General features: G+C 65.1%; 2 protein-coding genes across 13 annotated transcripts in view; one reads left to right on the top strand and one right to left on the bottom strand.

The window, feature by feature from the left end:
• The window catches only part of IQANK1 (IQ motif and ankyrin repeat containing 1), a 43280-nt gene extending 42663 nt beyond the window's left edge, over positions 1–617 (top strand). Inside the window, exon 14 of one of the 3 annotated variants that reach the window (XM_077166588.1) lies at positions 43–617. In XM_077166588.1, the coding sequence (XP_077022703.1) occupies positions 43–346 (304 nt within the window). In that variant the 3' untranslated portion in view covers positions 347–617. The remainder of the gene's footprint in view (positions 1–42) is intronic. The other 2 variants (XM_077166587.1, XM_077166589.1) reach the window with 2 other exon arrangements.
• SCRIB (scribble planar cell polarity protein) lies at positions 427–21083 on the bottom strand. Of its 10 annotated transcripts, none has more exons than XM_077166574.1 (38): positions 20710–21083; positions 19417–19534; positions 19251–19329; positions 19074–19163; positions 18918–18974; positions 18757–18820; positions 18587–18661; positions 18281–18425; positions 17748–17866; positions 16313–16512; positions 16028–16194; positions 15821–15951; positions 15616–15741; positions 15206–15373; positions 14271–14651; positions 13459–13521; positions 12929–13018; positions 12246–12323; positions 11132–11461; positions 10954–11037; positions 10630–10881; positions 10080–10190; positions 9804–9980; positions 9540–9656; positions 9268–9456; positions 5939–6049; positions 5804–5860; positions 3446–3508; positions 2901–2984; positions 2612–2719; positions 2242–2395; positions 2026–2164; positions 1683–1868; positions 1460–1602; positions 1345–1382; positions 1142–1216; positions 864–915; positions 427–781 (listed from the first exon to the last, which is right to left on the bottom strand). In XM_077166574.1, the coding sequence occupies exons 1-38, from the start codon at positions 20866–20868 to the stop codon at positions 636–638; spliced, it is 4926 nt and encodes a 1641-aa protein (XP_077022689.1). In that variant the 5' UTR covers positions 20869–21083; the 3' UTR covers positions 427–635. The 10 variants fall into 10 exon arrangements, with proteins under 10 accessions (XP_077022689.1, XP_077022691.1, XP_077022690.1 ...); XM_077166576.1 differs by having other exon boundaries at positions 10975–11037; XM_077166575.1 differs by having other exon boundaries at positions 10954–11034.
• Between the last annotated feature and the right edge of the window lie 467 nt (positions 21084–21550).

The raw sequence follows: 21550 nt of genomic DNA, 5'->3' as shown, positions 1-21550 counted from the left end.
AGCCCCTCCCCTCCCCCACTAACCCCGTCCCTCCCCGCGCAGGTACGGGAAGCCACTGGTGCTGGACTTGCGCGAGGTAGATCTGTTCGCGGCAGTACAGCAGCAGCTGGAAGCTGTGCAGCCGGGCCTGGCACAGGAGCTGCTGAGCCGTGCGCTGCTGCAAGGCGAGCGCTACCTGTCGCTGCGGCGCAAGGCTGACGGGCCCGAGTACGGCCCCACGCAGTTCCAGGAGGCGCGCGTGGCGCAGTTCCGCCTGTTCTTTGTCACCCGCGTCCGGTGGCCGCCGGACGAACAGCTGCGGGCGCTGCTCCCTGTGCGCGTGCTGCCGCCCCGCGGGGGCCAATAAGATGAGCCCTCGCGCGCGTAAACGTGCCTGACAGGAGGTGGGGTGACCCGCCGTGGCAGGGGGACAGACAGACAGGGAAGTAAAACGTAGTCAACTTTATTCTCCTTAAGCCACAAAATAGAGTCTTTGGTTGTACAAACGTCACTAGTTACAGTCTCGCGGGAGGCGCGGCAGGGCAGGGCCCGGACCTCCTGAGGATCTCCCTAAAATACTAACACCCAGTTAAAAGACCCGGGGTGGGGGCGGGGGGATGCTGGCAGGACCCCCACCCCAAGTCAGGGGAAGGCCCCTAGGAGGGCACAGGGCCCAGGCCGCGACGTCCCGGCCGCATGGGCCGGCGGCTGCTGCACAGGGTCACATCCTCGGGGCCCCCGGCTCCCGGCGACGGCCGACCTAGCAGCACCAAGGCCACCTCTCCGTCCTCCTCCTGTGGGCCTGCGGTGGGTGGGCAGGACGGTGAGCCCGAGACCTCCACGGGGCCCGGGAGCTACACCCCTCCGAGTGCCCCACCACTCACCGGGGCTCGGAGATGTCTCCAAGGACCTCAACTCCTCGGCAAAGTCGGGGGACTGGCAAGGGAAGAGCGGCGCGGTCAGGGAGCAGTCGGGACCTGCCCCCACCCACCTGGAGTCGGGTGGGGGTCCCGGGAATGCTGGGGGACTCAGACCCATCCCAAGGGGGAAGCGGGTGCCCACACCCAGGACCAGGAGCGGGCAGCGGAAGAGGCAGAGCCGGGCCAGGCAGGCCGGGGCGGGCGGCGCGAGGGCAGGCCCGGGGGGCGCCCGCCGCCGGTACCTGGAGGTCGCACACAGGTCTGGAAGAAGGGAGGGCGGCAAACACCCTGTAGTCAAACTTCTTTCCAGACCAGGGCTTGAAAGGACAGCGTGAGGAGGGGGAGAGGCAGAGACAGCGAGAGGGAGAAGTGAGGGGGCGCCGCGGCAGGGGCAGGGGCGCCGCCACCCCCTGCCTCCAGGCCCAAGGGGGCGTGGGCTCCTCACCATGCGGCCAGGGGAGGCGCGGGGCTGCTGGCCGAGGTCTGCGGGGACAAGAACGGGGCGTTGGGAAAGGCCCACGCCAGGCGGGGGCCTCCACCCATCCCGGGGACTGGCGGACCTTCCAAGGGCGTGGGCGAGGGGGTGGGCGCCGGCGAGGGGGCCTCAGCCAGCCGCTCCAGGGGTCCCCGCTTGGCCCGGCCCTCCTGAGACTTGCTGAGGACCATCTGCGCGCGGAGAGCGTCCTGCTCCAGAGACTTCATCCTGAGGGGACAGGCGGGTGGGCTGGCGGCGGGGGTCGCGGAGGGTGCGGGGCTGCTGATAGGGTAGTGGCGCCTCCTCACCTGGCCGCCCTCCACAGCGCGCGCTTCTCGGCCTCTAGGGCGCGGCGCTCCGCAGGGGACAGGGCGCGCGTGGGCGCCGGCAGCTCCGGGCTCTGAACGCGGAGCCGCTCCTGGTGGCGCCGCTCAGCCTTGGCGGTCCGCACCGGGGCACCGCCTCCCGAGGGTGGGGAGGACGCCGGGCTGGGCCTGGGGCGGGCGGAGAGCGCCAGGCGAAGACCCGATTGGCTTCGGAGTAGCAGGGGCGGGGAGCCGGGAGCGCGTGGGTGGCGGGGAGCAAGCGGGCCTGGGGGTGGGACAAGCTTGGGGTGGAGGGTGGCAGGGCGGCAGCCCATTGGCCCCTCACCCTCCAGCAAGGCCTGGGCTGGCCCAGGACGGTTCCTCGTCCTCCTGCTCATCGGCCGGGTCCGGGAAGGGTCCTGGCTGTGATCTGGCAGCCGCCTCCTCCTGCAGCCTTTGCGCTCTCTTCTGCTGCAGCTTGCGGGCTGCCGGGAGGGCCCGGTTAGGTCGGGTCAGGCCCTCCTCACCAGGCCCGCCCCAGCGCCCACCGGCCGCTGCCCACCTTCCTCCTCCTGCATCTTCCGCAGGTCATCAGCGCCCACCAGTGACACGCGCTTCGGTGGCCCCTCCACCGGGGGCAACCGCACCTCCAGTTCGAAGTACTTCTGCCGCTCCCGGAAGGACAGTTGCTCAGGGGGTGCCGCGGGGCTGGGAGGCTGAGGGGAGTGGGCCCTGAGACCTGGCTGCCCAGCTCAGCCTCAGTGGGCACCGGAACCACTTGTGGGGAAACCGTGTGGCTTGGGGGTAGTTGGGGAATACCTGGGAGTGGGGGAGGGGGCGGTTGGGGAGCATCTGGCTGAGGTGGGGGGTGCTGTAGGGAGGGCTGAGCATGCAACAGGGCTGGTAGGGCCCTGGGCTGGCTCCTCAAGTACCTGGGCTAGGGCATCCTCAGGCGGGTGGGGGGTGGGCACGGCAGCGAAGGTGCGGTAGGCCTGCTTCACGTTGGCGGGCAGCTCATCGGGGGAGGGCGGGGAGGGGAGCTGGGGGTGGGGGATGTGTGAGCTGGGCCTGGGGCAGCTGTTGGGGCTGTACCCAACAGCCCCCCCAGCCATCAGCTGTCCCTGTTGGAGTCCCCGGGTCCCGCACGCTACCCCGGACCCCCACCCAACACCCTCCAAGGAAAAAACGCTTCGAGATGCCCCACTGGGACGGCGCACTCACAGGGAGGGGGCCACCTCTGCCCCTGAGGGTGGGGGAGCCCCAGGGCCAGGCTTGAGCCCATGGCTGGATCACCCCAGGTTTTGTCTGCAAAGGCAGGGGTGGAGAGCCAGGGGAAAGGTCGGACGGGGGTTCAGGTATCAGGTATGGGGTGGGGTGATGGGAGAAAAAGAGAGAAGGCAATGGGGACGAGGGACCGACTGGGGTGGCCCCTAAGGCGTAGGGCTGGCCACTCATAGGTCAGCTGTCTGCCCTAAGGGGCCGACAAAGGAGCTGGGCTGAGCCTGCATGGCCAGTGTCCATCCACACCCTGTACCCCCACTCCTCCAACCAGCGAGCTAGGCAGGAGATCAGTAGGGGAGAGGGTAGGGGCCAAGTTGCCCTAGGTGAGGTCTGGGAAACACAGGCCCTGTGGGACCCATGGACATGATGAAGGGCAGGGTGAGGTGTCCCCCAGCTCCAAGTGTGAGGGAGTAGCTACACACCCAGACCCCTCTGTGCTGTCACCACCCTCCCATCTTGGGACGCCTATGTCCTGGGGAACTCACTTGTGAACCACCAGGGGAACAAGGGACTCCAGTGGTCTTTGCCGATGTAGCCCCGGTGAGTACCTGGAGAGTGCAGAGCAGGGGAGTGAGGGCCTGTGCCCTGGAAGGAACAGCTGGGGGCCCCCGGCCTCTCTGGACCCAGAGCACCTGCCTTGGCATGGGGGCCCGTCCTCTCCCTGCTCCCCATTCTGACCACAGCTGAGGGGACCTCCCTGGGGAGGCCTAGACACGTGCTCTGCCAACACGAAATAGTCCTCCTAAAAGCCATGGCCTGGAGTCCACCATACTTGCCCCTCCTCCCACAGTGGGGGGCCTGGGGGAAGGCCTGGGGCAGTCAGCTGGGCCCTCAACCTCTGCTGTCCCCATACCCGCAGGCGGAGCTGCTGGGCCTGTCTGTGTGGGCACAGGGGTGGTGGGGGATGCAATCCAGGACTTCACAGGGAGAAACAGAAACAGAGAGACAGACGGGGACAGGCAGAAGAGGAGTCAGTGAGGTGGGTCACAGGGACAGACAGTGGTTTGGGGGCCCTAGCCCCTGAGATCCAGGCTGAGGGTCTTCTCCCAAGCAGAGCCCCAGGCCCTACCCACCGCTTGCTGCCGAGGAACCCCTGCTTCCCCCTCCATGGCCGTGTGGAAGTCTGCACCCAAGTCCAACAGGGGCCCCCTCACTGTGGCTCTGCTGTGCCGAAGCTCCTCAGGCGCTGCCCCCACCCTCCCCGCTGGCCTCCTGGAGGGGGTCTCCGGGCTGCAGCTAACTGGGACTGCCTCCAAGGAGGGCTATCTTTATCTCTGGGGGGAGGGCTGGCCACGGTCCCCGCCCAGGCCTAGGCTGGCATGTGCACCCCCGCCACCCAGCTGTCAGAGACCCTAGCAGCTGCTCCCCCTGCCCCCACCTCCACAGCACTCCTCCCACCAGGACTAGGCTGTCCCCAGGGGCCACACAGGTGGAGCTGGGCCCTCCCCCAGCCTCTGGGAGAAAACCAGGCCAAGGGTGGGGCAGAACTGAGGTAGTGGGCTGGGCTAGGGCAGGCAAGGCCCTGCCCCACAGTGCCTCAGTTTCTCTGTGTAGGAAGATGGGCTCGAAACCCATGCCAGGCTATGAGAAACACGGCCAGAGGGGATGGAGATTTGACCCAGGAACCAGGCACCTGGGACCCTGAGCTCCTCCCACCAACCCCTGTGCCTTAGACTGTCACGAGGCCCCTTGGGCTCCCTGGAAAAATCCCTGAGTCCAGCCCCATAGTTCTGGAAGCTGCCCAGTACAACACTTTTTATTGCCCCCTCTGCCCAGCTCCAGCCCAGCACACCCTTGGCCACAGCCTGGTGCCTCAGGTCTTCCCTTGAAGGGCCAATCTCACCCAAGAGCATCATGCCCTGAGGCTTGCCCAGGGAGGCTGTGGCAGAGGTGGGGAGGCTCTGGAAGGGGAGAAGCGTGGGGAGAGAGGAGGTGCTAGGAGAGGGCAGGTGCTGAGAGAGGGGAGGTGCTAGGAGAGGGCAGGTGCTGTGAGAGGGGAGGTGCTGTGAAGAGGGGAGGTGCTAGGAGAGGGCAGGTGCTGAGAGAGGGAAGGTGCTAGGAGGGGGGAGGTGCCAGGAAGGGGAGGGCAGTGGGCCTTCACTAAGTAAGCATGGAGATTGCTGGGCCATAGCAGGACAGCAGGGGCCACAAGTGTGGGTTTAAACCCGTGTCCTGGCTTGTCCCCACTCCTTGGACCAGGACAGAGGCTAGGACCCTCCAACCTTCACCTGTCCCTGACCTGGCTGCGGGTCTCCAACTTCCACTGAGCATCTGCCCCAGAAAGCAAGGTGGAGGACCAGAGGCCTCTCCTGCCTTGGGAGTCCTTGCCAGGGACCCAAGGTGGGCCCCAGAGCCCACGCCGAGCAGCCCAGCAACCCTGGGCACCCTGACCCCTCGGCCGAGCAGGCCTCGTCCCCTCCTCCAAACCCAGTCCCTTTAGACTGTGCTCTGGCACCTCGGCACTGGTCTGGGGGCAGCCTATGAGCGCCCTGGAAGGTCTATCCTTGGGGTCTCATAGTCGGGAGAGAACTGAGGCAGATGTGGAAACCAGACAAGCCAGTAGTCAGAGACAGAAGCTAACGGACCCTCTGAGTGCGGCCACCACTGGGCAGTGCTGCCAGGGCATGGTGGTCCAGCCCCAGGGGCTCGAGGCTCCCACCGTGGGGTAGAGAGAACAGAACTATGGGGACACTATCTGCCACCACAAGGGTTCTAGGCCTATGTGTCCAGGAATACGTGTGAACCCTGAGCCCCAGCCTTCCCTGAAGGTGAGGACAGGGGCCCCACATTGCATGGCCAGGCTCTGGGAGGGGAGCCCACTGTGAGGACACCCCAGTACTCACCGCGGCGTCCCTGGCCTCCGGTCCCCATGGCGGTGTCTGTCCGACTGGCTCCCTTTCCTGCAAGCAGAACAGATGGTCATGAGCCAACAGCCACACACTCCCTGGCCCGGGGCCGCTGGCCACAGCGACTCTGACCTTGCCAGGGCCCTCAGAGCACAGCTCCCGGTCGATGGAGGACACACTTTCCAGACTGTTCCGGAGGCCGATGCCTGCTGCGAAGGGGTTGGCAATGACTCCCGGCGATACCTGGGAGGAGAGGAGCAGGTAGGGGCCATGGTCCATCTCAAGGTCCTGCCATTGGAGACCACGTGCAGCTGGGGGTAGCTCCGCAGAGGGCTGTGTACCTCCGGGGTTACCAGCCTCGCTGGGCCCATCGCTGTCCCTGCCTGCAGGCAGTTTCCAGGGTTGCTGCAGGCACCCAGGGGCTTAGGGACCCATGACCTTGTTGCTCAGGGGACAAGGATGGGCTGGCTGACCGTGAGGCTACTCTGGGGACAGAAAGAACAGTAAAAAGCCCGGGGCAGGTAGGGAGGGAGAGAGGCCACCGCTGCTGAGGCTGGGCCTGAATGGGAGTCTGGAGCAAAGGCTTCTAAACTAAAAGCATTTTAAAAGAGAAAACCTGATTACTTCTGAACCTCACAAGATGAAATGATATTATCAGAACCCAGGTGCTGAAACAGTAGAAGGGGCTGGAGAAAGAAAGCTGCTGAGATGATGGCTTGTGGGGCAGAGGTAAGGGGACCAAAAGAACAGGGCATGGCAGGGAGAATCTGATCAAAGAAAACGTTTGATCATGAATCATGCCAGGCTAGCCAAGCCACCCGGAGTAACAGAGAACAGCTTCACCTCCCAGCCCACAGGGGACAGGAGGGAAGGATGGAGGCCAGGTGGGGAGGGACGGTGCTGACGGTTACCCCAAATGTGACCAGAGGCCCTACCAAAGGACGACAGCATTAGTTGGCCAGAACCAAAACCCATGTCCATGGTATTTTCTTAACAATCCATTTAAGTTGCTCAGCAAGGGGATGAACCAACAGCATCAGGCAACCAGCCAGAAAGCGAGGCAGGGGTGCTTGTGCCAGCTGCAGGGAATCTAGGCAGAAGCACTGGGCAGCCGAGGGGCCCCACTTAACTTTGAAACTTTTACCAAGAGAGCAGCCATGGGCTGAGCAAGCCGAGTGGGAGAGTGCACGGACGCGTAAAGCAAGGAAGGCCGTGGTTCACCTCTCTGATTCCAACAAAGACCAGCAGATTCAACAACAGCAAAAGACCAGGAGCCTGCCTTCCCTTCTCCTGGGATAACTTCGCCAAAAAGACATTAGGTGGGGTGAGGGACAGGGGTCCTGTGGGAGGGTCCGAGGGTGGCCACAGCAAAGAGACAGAATAGAGGAGACCTGCCTTCCCCGCCCAGGAGAGCCCAAAGCCAGCAGGAACACACACGCTGCCACAGACACAAAGATGCCACAGCCCACGCGGCATGCACCCGCGCCCACACGCCCACACGGCACGCACCCGCGCCCACAGCCCACACGGCACGCACCCGCGCCCACACGCCCACGTGGCACGTACCCGCGCCCACACCCACACAGCACACACCTGTGCCCACAGCCCACACGCCCACGCAGCACGCACCCGCGCCCACAGCCCACACGGCATGCACCCGCGCCCACACGGCACCCACCCGTGCCCACAGCTCACACGCCCACGCAGCATGACGCCATACTCTCTAGCATGTCCCAGACACAGCTGGAGCCAGGGACACCCAGCGGCCATAAACTGACACAAGGCCCAGATGGAGCTTCTGAGCATCCCTGTCCTTGGAGAAATAGCCGGCCAAGAGCTGGGCCTGAGGGACACCTTGTGCCGGACGGCAAAGACCATCAGGGCCTTGAAGTCAGACCAAAGGGACACCCTGGCCAAGCTGGGGCAGCCACGTGGACAAATAAAGAAAATAGAAAGTCCTGAGCCTGTGGCAACACTGAGTGGATGATTCCAAACAAGAAGACGGAAAAGCCATACACGTAGGCCAAGTGGGAATGCAGGAGTGCCAGGGCCAATGCCACCACCCAGTGCTGCCATGGGGCCTGGGGAACACAGCCAGCCCTCTGGCCCGTGCCAGAAATCACTTCTCACCTGCCAGGTCAGACAGAATGGAGGGAGCTACTGCCCAGGGCTGGAGGGCGCAGGGGCATAGGCAGCTGACCATGCCCGAGACTCCTTCCGGAAGTCCACCCTGGAAGCGCACCCATGGTCCTGCTGGCATGGGGACCTGCACCCGGGTGTGACATACAGCATGGCCAGCCCAAGCCCCACTGCACTCTCGTGTTTGGCCCACACTGTCACCAAGCAGTACATGAAAAAGCAACAAGTAAGAGCATCTGCCCACAATACTGTGGGCCAAACAGCGTGGGTGGGCACAGGTGGGCACTGTCGCCGCCCCGCCAGGGCTCCTGGGGAAAGAGGGGAGGCTCCAGAGGGAGGAGCCTTTCATGGATGCTTGTTTGGGCATTTGAGCCCCACGTCAGGAAAACACATTCATCCTCCCTCTGGGTACAAAGCTTTTCAACAAACAAAGGCATGAGACCAACGAGCCGTGAGCCATGAACCCGTGTCTTCAAGAACTGAAGGCAGGGCGGGCCACAGTCGCTCAGTGGCAGAGTTCTCGCCTGTCATCCCAGAGACCCAGGTTCGATTCCCGCTGCCTGCCCATGCAAAAAAAAAAAAGAACTGAAGGCAAAGCCCTCCCTGATGGCCAGAGGCGCAGGGCTTGCTCCTGAGGGATGCTCCTCGCCAGGAGCCGCCAGCATCTGGGAGGCCTTGGGGGAGGTGGTGCACAGGCTCAGAGGGACCAGCACCCCGACACCCACAAATACCCGGGAAGGCTCACCATGGTGGTTATCTCACAACATACAGCCCCATGGCCCATTGTGGAGCAGCGAGCCACAAACGCAAGCTCGTCTTCCGCTAAAGAAACAACACTACAGATTTGCAACACAGGAGGGCGTTTGAGGTGGCATTGCCCTTACCAAGACTCACTGCAGAGAAAGCAAACCTGCCCCAGGTGTGAAGCCAGGACAGAGCCCTGCACAGCCGTGCAGAGGGCAGGGAGGCCCCCCCAGGGGAGGGACACAGAGATAGGATGTGGGTGGTGGCCTCTGAGAACCCACCAACTCCCTCTGCCCTGTCCTCGTTCACCTCCTGGCAGCAGGTAGCTCGGCCCCTTCTCTCAGGACCTGTGGCCGGCCTTTCTGGCCCTGGCATACCTGGACACAAGTTCTCTCTGGCCCAGAGCCTGAAGAGAACATTCCAGATGACCCGAGGCGACATGTCTGGCCCAGGTGTGGTCCACAGCTCTCCAGGGCTGGCTCCAGCTCAGCATATGCCCCAGGTCAGACAAGGCAGAAAAGACCTGCCCCTGCCCACAGGGGGCCCAAGATGTGGCTCACAGGGGGCAGTGCACTGACCTCCAGGGCGTCAGAGGCACTGGAATCGAAGCCATCGCAGACGAGCACGGTGAGTGTGTCACCCACGGCCCGCAGCAGCTGCACAGCCTCCCCATGTGTCAGACCCAGCAGGCTCTGCTGGTTCACCTCCAACAGCCGCAGCCCCACGCGCAGCCGGCCATCCCGCCCAGCCGCCCCTGTGGGGCTCACCTGCGGGAACAGGGCAATTAAGGGGTACTAGTGGCAAGAGCTGTGCACTGACTCCGGCTCTATGAAGGGTGCAGGACCCTTACCTTGGAGATAAAGATGCCCTCGTCTGTGGGGTCGCAGGGATTTCCTGCGTGACCCTTGGCACCTCCGCGGATGCTGATGCCCAGCTTCTCCCCAGGGGCCTTCTGGATGCACAACTCCTGCGGGAGAGGTGCAGGCAGGGCTGGGGGCAGGGGCGGAGTTGGGGTGGAGACAAGACAGGGGTGGAGGCAGCCCCCACTCCATCCCTGCACACGCATCCTCCCTCCTGGGGACCCCCAAGCTTTCCCCCAGGGCCCCGCACGCACCCGCATGCCTGGAGGCGGTGGGTCCCTCCGCACGAGCAGGCTCAGCTCCAGGCAGGGCCGGAGTAGGGCACTGACTGCCTCCTGGTGCGCAGCCTCCCGCACATCCTGCCCGTTCACAGCCAGCAGGCGGTCCCCAACCCTCAGGCCGCTGCGTGCAGCCAGGCCCCGCGGGAGCACCTGTCCGGGAGGAGGGCAGCATCCAATGGGCTGGGGGCAGAGCCCACCCCGGCTAAGCCAGCCGGGCTGTGCCCCAGCTCCTGGCAGGGGCTGCTCTACCTTGGAGATGAACACGCCGGGTTCCTGGACACCAAATGGGTGGCTTGAGTGGTCGGAGCCGCCAACAATGCTGAGTCCGAGTGGGCCCCCTGCTCTGGGCAGTCGGATCTCCTAGGGACATGGGAGTGGAGCTGGGAAGGAGGTACGCCTTGGACTGAGAGACACCAGCACGGACTGCCCAGGGGCAAGGCCCTGGGAAGGCTGGTGCCCAGGCCCCCAAGAACACTGGGCCATGATGTAGTGGCCACAGCCAGGGCCAGGTGCGGGGTTGGAGTGAGGCAGAAAGGGCTCTGCTGCCCCAGCTGTGTGCAGCCTGCGACCTAGGCTGGCTGACTTCAGCCAGTAGGGGATCAGATGGTGCAAGGCGGGAGGCTGCGGGGATACCCCACAAGGTGGGGTGGCCCGGGTCCAAGCAACAAGGATGTGAGAAACTTGCCTTCCTGCCCAACAGGATCAGTGCCCCCAGGATCCCAGACAGGAAGTCTGGGAACACTGTGGCGCCCAGTTCAGAGGTGGCCATGGGGGGGTGGGGTGGGGATGGGGGTCTCACCTCCACCGGGTATGGTCCCTCCAGGGCAGCAGCTAGCAGGCTGGGAGACAGCCTAGGTAGCCCAGGCTCCCCAGTGGGGGCTGTGGGCACAGGGGCAGTGGTAGCAGAGGGCGGAGGGGAGGGCGGAGGGGGGCTGGGGGCGAGGGGAGCCCCGGCTTCCCGCTCCAGCAGCAGGGCAATGGTGGGGGAGGCGGCAGTAAGCAGTGCAACCGCGTGGTCATGCCGGGCCTCTGTCACGTCCACACCGTTGATCTGCAAGACGGGTGCCCGAGTCAGGGAGGCTGAGGGGCCCACCAGGCCTGGCCCCCGGCCTGCCCCACTCACCGAGAGGACGCGGTCGCCGACCTGCAGGGTCCCCGCCCGGTGTGCCGCACCCCCCTCGGCAATCCGGGAGATGAAAATGCTCTGCTGGGGGTGGGGGTTCAGGTGAGGTCCTGGGCCCAGGTTGGCCGCACCACTCCCGGTGGCCCCCCCTCCCCGGCCGCACGTGTGCCTGCCTCACCCCGTCGCCGGCCCGGTATGGCGTGGAGCCCCTGCCGCCCGCGATGCTGAAGCCAAGGCCCTTCTCGCTGCGCACCAGGCAGGCAGTGTGGCGCTGGCGCGGCGGCGCGGGCCCAGGGGCCTCGGGGGGCGTCAGGGGCAGGCGCAGGCCGCCTGCTCGCCGCTCCCGGGGGCTGTAGTCATCCTCCGGCCGCAGGGCCGTCACTGTCACAGCGTTCTCCGGCTCCACCATGCGCTCCCGCCACACCCGCATGCGCACGGCAGCGCCCGCCCCCCGCAGCGCCTCCACCGCCTCGTGGTGCTCCGCGCTCTGCAAGGCCACACCGTTCACCTGCGGGCGCGGTGCCGGGGCATCAGGTGCGAGCCTGCCCCCTGCCCCCCCAACCCCGAACTGACGGCAGCCATGGGAACACCCGGCTGGGAGTTCCCCGCCCACCCACCCCTCTGCTTTCCTAACCTCGCCAGAAACAGGCACTGCTGAGAAAGGGCTGGGATGAGCAGCAAGGCGGGGGCCTGGCTGCAGTGGCCTCCTGCAGCCACAGCCCCTGTCTCCACCCCCACGATCCTCTGGCCCCACACACTGCATTACCCACAGCCCCAGAGCTGCCTGGGTCTAGGTCTCCAGCTCACCTCCCCCCTCCTCCAGGGGCCTGGGCCACAGGCAGGAAGCCCTCTGGAGAGTGACTGCCTGGGGCTCAGGGCTCGTGCTCTGTCCTTACAATCCTCCACCATGCTCAGATGCTCGGTGGGCACTTGGGCACCAGGGCCTGCCCCCAGCCCCACCCATGGGTAGGATGCACATCCCTCCAACCCCACCCAGGAGGGCCTCCAGGCTCCTGGTGCACTCCCTGAGGCCCACCCAGGACTGTTTTCAGGCCAGCCCCAGCGCCTCCTCCTGGTGCAGACAATGCAGGCACCCTCTTTGTGCCAGGAAACCTGGAGTATACCCTAGGGATGTGCAGAGGAGAGGGGCTGGGGTGAAGGGAGCAGAAAACACCTTGGGGGCCCATATCACAAACTAGGAACAGGGGATAGAGGGAGGCAAGCCCACAGCCAGAGCCACGTGGCCCCCCAGAGGGTGTGGCCTCCACTCGCACCTGGCGAGGGAAACTCACCTCCAGGAGCTTGTCGCCCACCCGGACTCCGGCACGGGCCGCAGGACCCTCCTCGGACACTCGTGAAATGAAGACGCCCTGAAAGACAGACGACAGTCAGTGGCTGTGAGGGTGTGGCCCCTCTGTCCTGCTCTCTCCCGGTGGGTGGACTCTTCGGGGGAGCCCGTGGCCGCTGCGTGACCCCTTGCCTCTTGGCGGAGAGAGACCCTGCCCCTAGCCAGGCCTCGGCCCCAGCCACTCTGCAGAGGCTTGAAAGACACCGACAAGGACGGGAGGCAGGGAGGACTGCGACTTGGAGGGTCAGAGCACTCGGGACCCCACAGCTGACCCCCAGCCGGTCAGGAAAGTAAAGGCGAAGCTGCTGGGAAGGAGCTTAGATGCCGGTGTGCTTAAAGCGGCCAAAGACGCCAAAGTCTGGCAAAAACCCAGTCCAGGTGTGGGTTGGCTCAGCGCTTCCGGCCGTCCCTGTGAGGGGAGGCGTCCCCACGGCCTTCACAGCCAACACCGAGCAGGCCCCACGTGCAAGGAAAGCCTCCAGAAAAACACCGTAAGCTCGGAAGTTACCACCTAGCGGAAAAGCAGATGAAGGTGCAGGGAACCGCAGCAGTGAGGAAAGGAAGCAAAGCTGGGGTGAAGCACGTGGAGATGGGGGGGAGTGGGGTGGCCCCAGGGCTGGGCCTCACCTCATCGTCCCCCTTGTAGGGGGTGGAGCCCTTGCCTCCTGCGATGCTGATGCCCAGGCCTCCTGTCTGCCGCACAATGGTGAGCGTGAGCTGGGAACGGAATCAGGCGTGAGGGGTCTGGGGCTGGAAGGGACCTGCTGTGGGATTTTGTCCCACAGCCACACCTGCAATGAGCACTGCCGCCCTGGAAATGGTGCTCTGGGGCTTGAGGGGCATGGCCTAAGAAGGGCTTGCTGCCTCTCAGGATGGAAAGCTGGAGGCTGCCACTTGTGTGCACAGGGAGATGCAGACAACCCCTGCTGGGGCCAGCAGCACCTCCACACACCCACGGGGACTGGCTGGCCCAGAGCCGAGGCTGGGTGCCTGTCCACCTGTCCATGCAGGCCCCAGGAACCCAGCTCCCCTCCCAGGAGGGGGTCGGGCGCCAGCCGGAGGGAGAAGTGAGAGATGCGAGAGCCAACAGCTGGGAAGCAAGACCCGCAGCAGTCCCGGGCCCCGGGCAGAGCGCACCAATGGCAGGCAGTACAGACCTCCTCCTCCTCCACACGTGCGGGCTCTATCAGCAGGTTATTGGCCTGGTCGAAGGACACCCCCTGTCGGGATGGGAGCAGCGGGCATGCAGGTTAGCCACCGCCCGAGACTGCCACCACTGCCTGCTGCCCAGCCCAGCCGCGAGACAGTGAAGAGAGAAGAAGGCAACACCAAGCTCTGCAGCCCACAGCGCCTGCCCAGGCCCAGGGTGTGGCACCCCCACAGCAGATGCCTCTGGTCTGGATGTGTGAGTGTCGCTGCAGAGCCCGGGGGGTTGGGGCATAGCAGAGTCCAAGGGGACTTGGGGCAGGGGCTGGCCAGGGTCCTGACTAATTCTGGCTTGGGCCACTGGGGGCATGGTTTTCTAAGAGGCCCGGCAGGCTCCCTTAGGTGTCATGGCATCCTTGCAAGCCCCACTCAGGGTGGGAAGGGTCCCTGGCTTCTCTGCTCCTGAGGTTCCCAGCGAGCAGATGGGAGCCCAGTTCCCGGGAAGGGACAGCCAGGCCTGCACTTAGGGCAGCAGGAAGGGCCCCGGACCTGTGGGGAGGGCTCATAGCAGCTCTGCAGGAGAGGAGACCTGCCCAGACCCAGCACCCGGCAAGTCGGACACCAAGTGTCCTGGTGCGGGCACGCCAACAGGGCTGGGGAAGGCGCAGATGCCTGAACCCTCTGGAGCAGGGAGCGGCCGGCCAAGCAGCTTGGCTGTGGGACTGCAACCTGGCCGGGGCTAGAGGGTAGCGGGGCCGGGAGAGATGCGCAGGCCCCAGGCCATGGGAGCCTGGCTGTGCAGGGACTATGTGGAGACACCCACCTTCACAGATGGCACAGGGGCCCCAGCATCCCCCTTGTCTCCCTCCTCAGCTTCCTCCTCGGCCTCCTCCTCAGCTTCTTCCTCTTCTTCCTCCTCCTCGGCCCTGTCCTCGGCCGGCATGGCCCAGGGCAGATGGGGGCCGTTGTGCCAGCCCCCAGGGCCTGCTGAGCTCTCCGCATCTGGCGGCCTCCCCTGCAGCAGGGCCACTACTGCCTCGGGCTGGGGCAGCTTGGCGATCTTGAAATGCTTCTTGTAGTGTGGCGTGTCCTTGCGGATGAGCCGCTGTCTCCCGCCCGGCAGCGGCCACGGGGCCTCCGCTTGCTCCTTGTCCTCGCCGTCCTCCTTCGGCAGCAGCGTGTCCTCCGCAAAGTGGACTGTGGGCTGCGCACAGGACTGTGAGAGGTAGGGCCGGGGCTGCCTGCCCCCTGCCCCGGCTGCCCCCCGCGAAGCACACGGGCTCTGCAGACCAGAGGCCACGGTGCTCTGAGGCTGGGGTGTTCACACAGACCCAAGAAGGCCCTGCCAAGCCAGGTGGGGCCAGGCCAGATGCTTCCGGGCTTCCTGCTGCCCTGGGCAGAGCTACGAGACGGCGGACTCTGTGAGAGGCACCCAAGTGTGGGTCTGGAAGATCCTCTTAGAGGTGCTGGGAGAACAGGCCACGTGGGCCTGGGGCCCCAGTCCTCAGGGTACAGGTCTGGCCCATGCTCCAAGCAGCCTGAAACTGAGGCACTGCCAGGTGGGAAGGGACTGTGGCCACATGGGGCCCAGGGACACAGGGTCAGGGTGAGGGCTGAGGTGGAGACCGAGCCGTATGTGGGGGTAAGTGACCCCTATGCCAAGCTGAGGGGGAGCCTGCCCACACATCCACCACCCAGACCGATGGTGGCCACTGCTCTGTGGCCAGTTGCCAGCCCCCCGGCCCTGCCTGCGCTCACCTCCCCGTAGTCCTCCTCTGCATCCTCCTCGGCACTGGCTGGGGCAGCTTCCTCCTGACCCAGCTCCTCTGCCCCTGTAGGAGGGCCCTCGGGCTCTGCCTCGGAGACCGTGCTGGCTGATGGCCGTGAGTCCTCGCTCAGCCCAGAACCGGTGCTCAGTCTCTCCTCCTGCACGGGGCACTGCGTCAGGTAGGAAGGACCCCCGCAGGTGTTTCGTGGCCAGTGAACTCCCTACCCCAGGCCTCAACGATCACTTCCCAGCCCCGTTTCCTACGGCTCCCGCCCTGCGTGAAGGCACTGGTGGCCATTTTCCCAACGCCCCAGAAGCCGCATCCCCTTCCCGCTTGCACACCCACACTCGTTCTCGCCAAGCTCTCTCCTCTCCCCGCCCCTGCGGCATCCCTAGGCACCTCTGCAGCAGGCAAGGGGGGCCTGGAACCCGGCCTGGAGGCGGCGGCCTCGCTGCGGCGCTCCTCCATGCCTCTCCTCATCACCTTGAGCTCACTGGGGTGGGGTGTGGCCCGGCGCTGCAGGCCCTGCAGGAGAAGGGGATGATGGTGAAGGGGGTAGGGGCTGGGTGGAAGCACGCCCCCCTGTGTCCCCATCCCCCCATACCCGCTTCTCAGCAGCAGCCTCAGCAGCATCCTCATCCCCTCCGGGGGCCTCCAGGAATTGGATGACACTGACGCGGTTCGGGGGGGTGTCACCCCAGCTCTCGGAGGGGCTGCTTGGCTCATCCAGGTCCTCTGCGGGAGGCATACATCAGGCTCTTGGCCAGCCCCTGGCTGTGCCCAGGCCCGAGCCGACAGCGCCAGCACCTACCGAGGCTGGGTGGAAGTTGCTGGGGCAGCAGGTAGCATGTGAGCACCTTCTCGCCCGTCTGGGCATCGTCCTCCGTCTGGAAGCGGAGCATGGGCTGGGCCTGATTTTCAGCAAGCCATAGGGCCTTGAGGTTGAGGTGTGTGAGCGCAAATGGCAGACTCTGCAGCCTGGGCAGAGGGGCTTGGTCAGCAGGCGTGGCCATGTGGGCCGGGGACCCTGATGAACAGGAGGACGGGGCTCGGTCAGCAGGGACCCAGAGGGATGGCCATCAGGGAGTGGGCTCACCGGTTCCCGGCCACATCCAGCACGTGTAGTTCAGCCGTGTGGGCGAGCTCGGGCGGCAGGGCGGCCAGGCGGTTATCCCGCAGGGAGAGCACGCTGAGCGCCGTGCAGCCGCCGATCTCGGGAGGCAACGCCTCTAGGCGGTTACGGTCCACGTTGAGGTTGGTCAGCTTGGTCAGCTTTCCTAGGGAGTGGGGCAGCGCCTGGCCAAGAGTGGGGTGCCGGGCTCAGTAGAAGTCCCAGGGGCAGGAGGAAGGAGGTGGCAGCCCCCCAGGGCAGGGAGGGTGGCAGAAACGCAGTTTGGTTCTAGCCGGGGCCTAAGGACCCTTGAGAATTTGGATGTGGGACCAGCTCTCACCCCCTCCTACAGACCCCTCTGCACACTGCCATTGACTTGTCATCCCTGTCACCCAGACATACTGCTAGGCACATCTGAGCCCTGCAGGGGTCCAGAGCCCCTGCGGCCCCTCCCTGGAGGTACTCTCTGACTCAAGGCCATGCCGGCTCAACTGGTGCCCACCCCAGCACTCCAGCTGGCTCAGGCCCTGTCCAACCCAGTCTCCACAGCACTACCAAGCCCCAGGGCCACAGGGGCTGCCTGGAACGCCCCCTGTCCGGGCTCTGCAGCCCCTCCGGTTGTCCCATTGGCCCCGCCCACAGGCCCCTGCCCTGCAGATGAGTCTTCCCCAGCCTGGGGTCAGATGTCCCCTTCAATGCACCCCTGGGACCACCTCGCCCAGTTCTCTACCCTATCCCCACTGCCTCTGTTCTCCCCACAGCATATGGCCAGCTTCTGAAAGGGACCCTCAGCCCCTCCAAGCTGCTCTCACCGAACACAGACCTGTTTCTATCCCTGCCTTGCCTCTCACCTTTTCCCATGCCATGTTATATGGCTAAGAAACCGAAGTTCCTCACCCCAACATACAAGGGCCGCATGCCTCAGACCCTCTGACCAACCAACCATGGCCTTGTCCAGGCTGGGCACCTCCTGCTCCAACTCCACATTTTGATTGGAGGGCCAAGCCTCTGTATACCCCTAAGAGCTCCCCCGGCACGTCCATGCCATTGCTGGCACGTGCCGTTACCAACACATGCAGCTATTGACGCATGCCCAAGTATGCACATCACCGCCGATACACGCTTACACACACAGCCTAAACACACTTACACATGCAAGCCACTGCCAACACACATTTACATGCTATTACCACCAGCAACACACACCTTACGTACACGTTACCACCAACACGTGGGTGCTTACGCATACCCGAGAGCACACACCTATGTGCCCGCAGCACTGCCAAGTGTCCAAACTCCCACTGCCTCCTGGCACATCCACCCTCACTCGAGCAGCACCCAGGAACCCGAGTCCACCTGGTTCTCGCCACCTCCTATGCCAGCTGGCAGCCCCCCACCGGGCACCCCCGGGCAGCCATACTGTCAGCAGGTTCTCAGTCAGGATCAGCTCGGACAAGTTCTCGCAATCCCCAATGGCCTCGGTCACCTCCTGCAGGCCGTTCTGGTCCACTTTCAGGATGGAGAGCTGTTTCAGCTGGCCTGGCAAGGGGAAGATACGCACAAGCTGAGCGGGTGCAGGGCCGGGTGCACACAGCACGGACAAGCACATGGTCCTCGGAGCAGTAACCCATTCTGATCTTGAGCCCCGCCCCCTCCGATTGTTACCCCTCGCCTGGAGAACTCGAGAACCCAATGTCTCCAAATCCACTTGCATCCCTCCAACTTCCCCTGCACACTGCAGCCGAGGCGATTTCCCCACGTGGCAGACCGCTAACCATGCCCTGCCCATCCTGGGCTCCCCTCTCCTGCCTGCCACCGGGCCCCCTCAGCTCCTCAAAGGCAACACGCCACTACCACCTCCCGTCCCCCTGGGTCTCAGCCCTCCTCTCGGAACTCCTCCCCTCCTCGTCGTCAGGGACCCTGGCTTCCCTCCTGGGGCCCAGCCGTACTGACCAATGCCATCTGGTAGCCGCTGCAGCGAGTTCTGGGATAGCAGCAGGTCTGTGAGCAGCACCAGCCCGCCCAGCTCTGCAGGCAGCTCCTCCAGCCGGTTCTCTGACACGTCTAGGCACACGAGGCGTCGCAGATTCCCTAGCTCCTGGGGGTGGGGCACCGGGTTGGAGAGCGTGGTGGGGGGAAGGGAAGGCAGAAGATCCAAGGGGGAAGGGCAGAGACAGAGGGCACCAGGCAGGAACCCACACTCTTGCCCACTCGCCCACACTTGCTCACACTTGCCCATACTCACTCACACTCACTCACCGGGGGCAGCGCTGAAAGCTGATTCCGGTCTAGCCACAGTTCACGTAGATTGGGCAGAGCCCCCAGGGTGTCAGGCTGCAGAGGCAGGTGGGCATGGGTGTGACACGGACAAGGAACCCCCCACCCTGCCCGGTTCCATTCAGCCCCCCGGCACACCCCCTCTGCCGCACCAGCACTTCCAGATCATTTCCTCCAAGATCCAGCTGTTCCAGCTTGACCAGGAAAGACAGGGAACTGTGGAGAAAGCAGGGTGTGGGTTGGCCTGGTGTGGCTGCAGGCTGAGCCCCCAGGGTGCTGCCCCACCTCTGCCGGTGGGTGGAAGGACACTCACGAGGGCAGGGACTTGAGCAGATTCTCCCGGAGCTCCAAGGTCACCAAGTTGGCGAGGCTGAAAGAGAGGTGGGGAAGAGGCCGGGCAAGAGGAAGGGTATGCGGACTGGCAGAACCCTCCCAGCCTGGGACTCCCACCCGGCCTGGGGACACTTACTTGCCCACATCCCCTGGCAACGTCTGCAGGGACACGTCATTCAGAGCCAGGTGGGCCAGGCTACGCAGCTGGGTGAAGCCATCAGGGAGCCTGCAGGGGGACTGCTACCTCAGATACCCAGGCCGGGGCTGCGTGACCCCGTACCTAGCTGCCCACCCACCACCAGCTTGGGCCCACCTGGAGAGGGGGTTCCCGCTAAAGTCTGCAACCTCCAGGGCCCTGCAGAACTTGATGCTTTCGGGGATCTCCGGGATGTCTGTGACAGAAAAAGGAGCATGGAGGGGCGGACAGCCTCCCAGGGCTCTCCAGCCCTGCTGCACCCACTGCGTCCCCAGGTCCGCACCATTCCGGGACACGTCCAGCTCCACCAGCTGCATGAAGTTGGCCACCTCAGGGGGCAGCCGCTGAATTTCGTTGTCGCTCAAGCCCAGCTTGCGCAGGTTCAGCAGTCGGAAGAAGGGCTGTAGGAGTGATGCGGTCAGTAGAGGCCCGCCCCAGGGTGGACAAGTTCCCGGACACACGGCTTTGAGGGTCCTGGGTCACCTCTGCTTCCTCAGGGCCCCACAGGAGCCCCCACTGCAGCAAGGGCAGGACAGCGGGCCCATGCACCCTGCCACACACCTCACCCCAACCATGGCCACCATCGGGCCACGGGCTGGCCTTGGTCTTTACTCACAAGTTACTTCCTTACTAAACTCCCTGTCCCAAGTTTAACCTAGGGAAGTGACCTACACCCAAAATCCCCTTGGTCCCTCCAGGGGGCCCACAGGCTTTCTACTGTTCCCCAGCAACCTGCCTGAGGCAGGTCTATCAGGTCTTGATAAGCGGTCACCAGGCAAAAATGTGACAAAAACAGTGGTGCAGGCTGTGGGGCAGCACAGTGGGACCTGCAGGAGACCAGAGAGGCAGGGCTGGCAGATTCAGCCCCCAGACTGGAGCCACGCCCTCAGCAACAAGCAGCAGCCCCAGGCAGCAGGCCGCTCAGCACCCAGTCTCCGCAAAGGAAATCCTTTTACAACCTGTTTCCTTCAGCCTCCTCTCCGGAGTGGCGTTAAGAGGAAAGCAAACCAACCGGAAAGAGCAACAGCAGGGCCAGGCACCCTTGGCAGGAGGAGGTGAATGGAGAACAGACCTGCGTCAGGGTGGGCACCGAAAGGAGAATCCCCTGCTCCACGCAACCCGAGGAAAAGAAAAGAAATCTTAGGAGGACACCAAACTTCCTATTTCCAGAGAAGCCAAGCAAATCAGTATGTACTGGCCAGCTCTGGGCTGCCCGGGGCATCAGCGTGGGCTCACCTGCCTCCCTGATGCGAATGGGCTGCCCCCACGGGTTTCGCCCGCGCCTTCTTCTTCGGGCTTAGCGACACTCCCCCCCCCCCCAACCAGACAGGCACCTGATGACCGCTGCTACCTGGTGCCAGCTGACCTAGCCGGGGAGGGTGGGGCTGGACCGGGTGGGACTCTGGCCAGAAGGAACCAGCAGGGCCGGCTCGAAGGCTGCGTGCCCCACCCGGGCCAGAGCCTGCTGAGAGCTGGGGAACGGCAGGCGGCCGCGGCCGGACAGTCCCCGCCGTTCCTGGAGCCCGGAGCTGGCCTGAGGCGGCCGGGCGCGCGGGCGGCAGGTGCTGCGGCTCACCTTGGGCAGCTCCCGTAGCTGGTTGGCGTCCAGGAGCAGCTCCTCCAGGCTGCGGCTGTAGCGGTAGATCTCCTCCGGCACGGCCTGCAGTGAGCAGTGCCGCTTGTCCACCGACTCCACGTGCCGGTTGCAGCGCCACAGCGGGATGCACTTGAGCATGGTGTGGCCGGGCGCCGGCTCAGACCGCGGCGCGCGGCGGGCTCGGGGCCGGGGGGCGGGGCTCGGCCCGCATCGGCGGCCCGACGGAGCCGAGGGAAGGGCCGCCCGAGGTGCGGAGGGGGCGGGCCGGTGGCGCTCAGATTCCGAGGCGGCGGCTGCGCATTCCGCCCGGCCGCCTGGTCCCGGAGAATGCGGCCCGCCCGCTCGTGCGCGGGGCCTCCCGCCCGCCCGCCCGCCAGCCCGCCGCAGCCGGAACCGCGGTCGCTGCCCGCCGGACTGCCCCGCCGACACCCGCCCGGCCGCCGCGCAGCCCGCCGGGAAGCCGAGTCCCGCCCTCGCCGCTCCATCGCGCCGGGAACTGCGGTTCCCACAAGACCCCGCGACGCCGCCCTCCCGAGGACCCGTAGTAGTCCCGCGCACAGCCTGCCGGGAAACGCGGCCCGCCCCCTGGCACAGCGCAGGGGCAGCCGAGGTCAGCCGAACCGCGCGCGGAGCGCTCAGCCTTCATCTCAGGTCGGCCCTCCGCCCACGTCCCTGGACCACTTCCGTCTTGCCCTGCGTGTCTGCCGAGCCTGGTACCGCGACTCGCCGGGCAGATCTGTCATTCCTTAGGACTGCAGGGATTTTAGCCCAGCCTCCTGGGTTCCCAGTGCAAGTAACTGCGATGGTTGAGGCAGCTGGA

Source organism: Tamandua tetradactyla, chromosome 6, assembly GCF_023851605.1.
Source record: "Tamandua tetradactyla isolate mTamTet1 chromosome 6, mTamTet1.pri, whole genome shotgun sequence".
NCBI lineage: Eukaryota > Metazoa > Chordata > Mammalia > Pilosa > Myrmecophagidae > Tamandua > Tamandua tetradactyla.
This window is presented reverse-complemented; position numbering and strand designations above follow the sequence as displayed.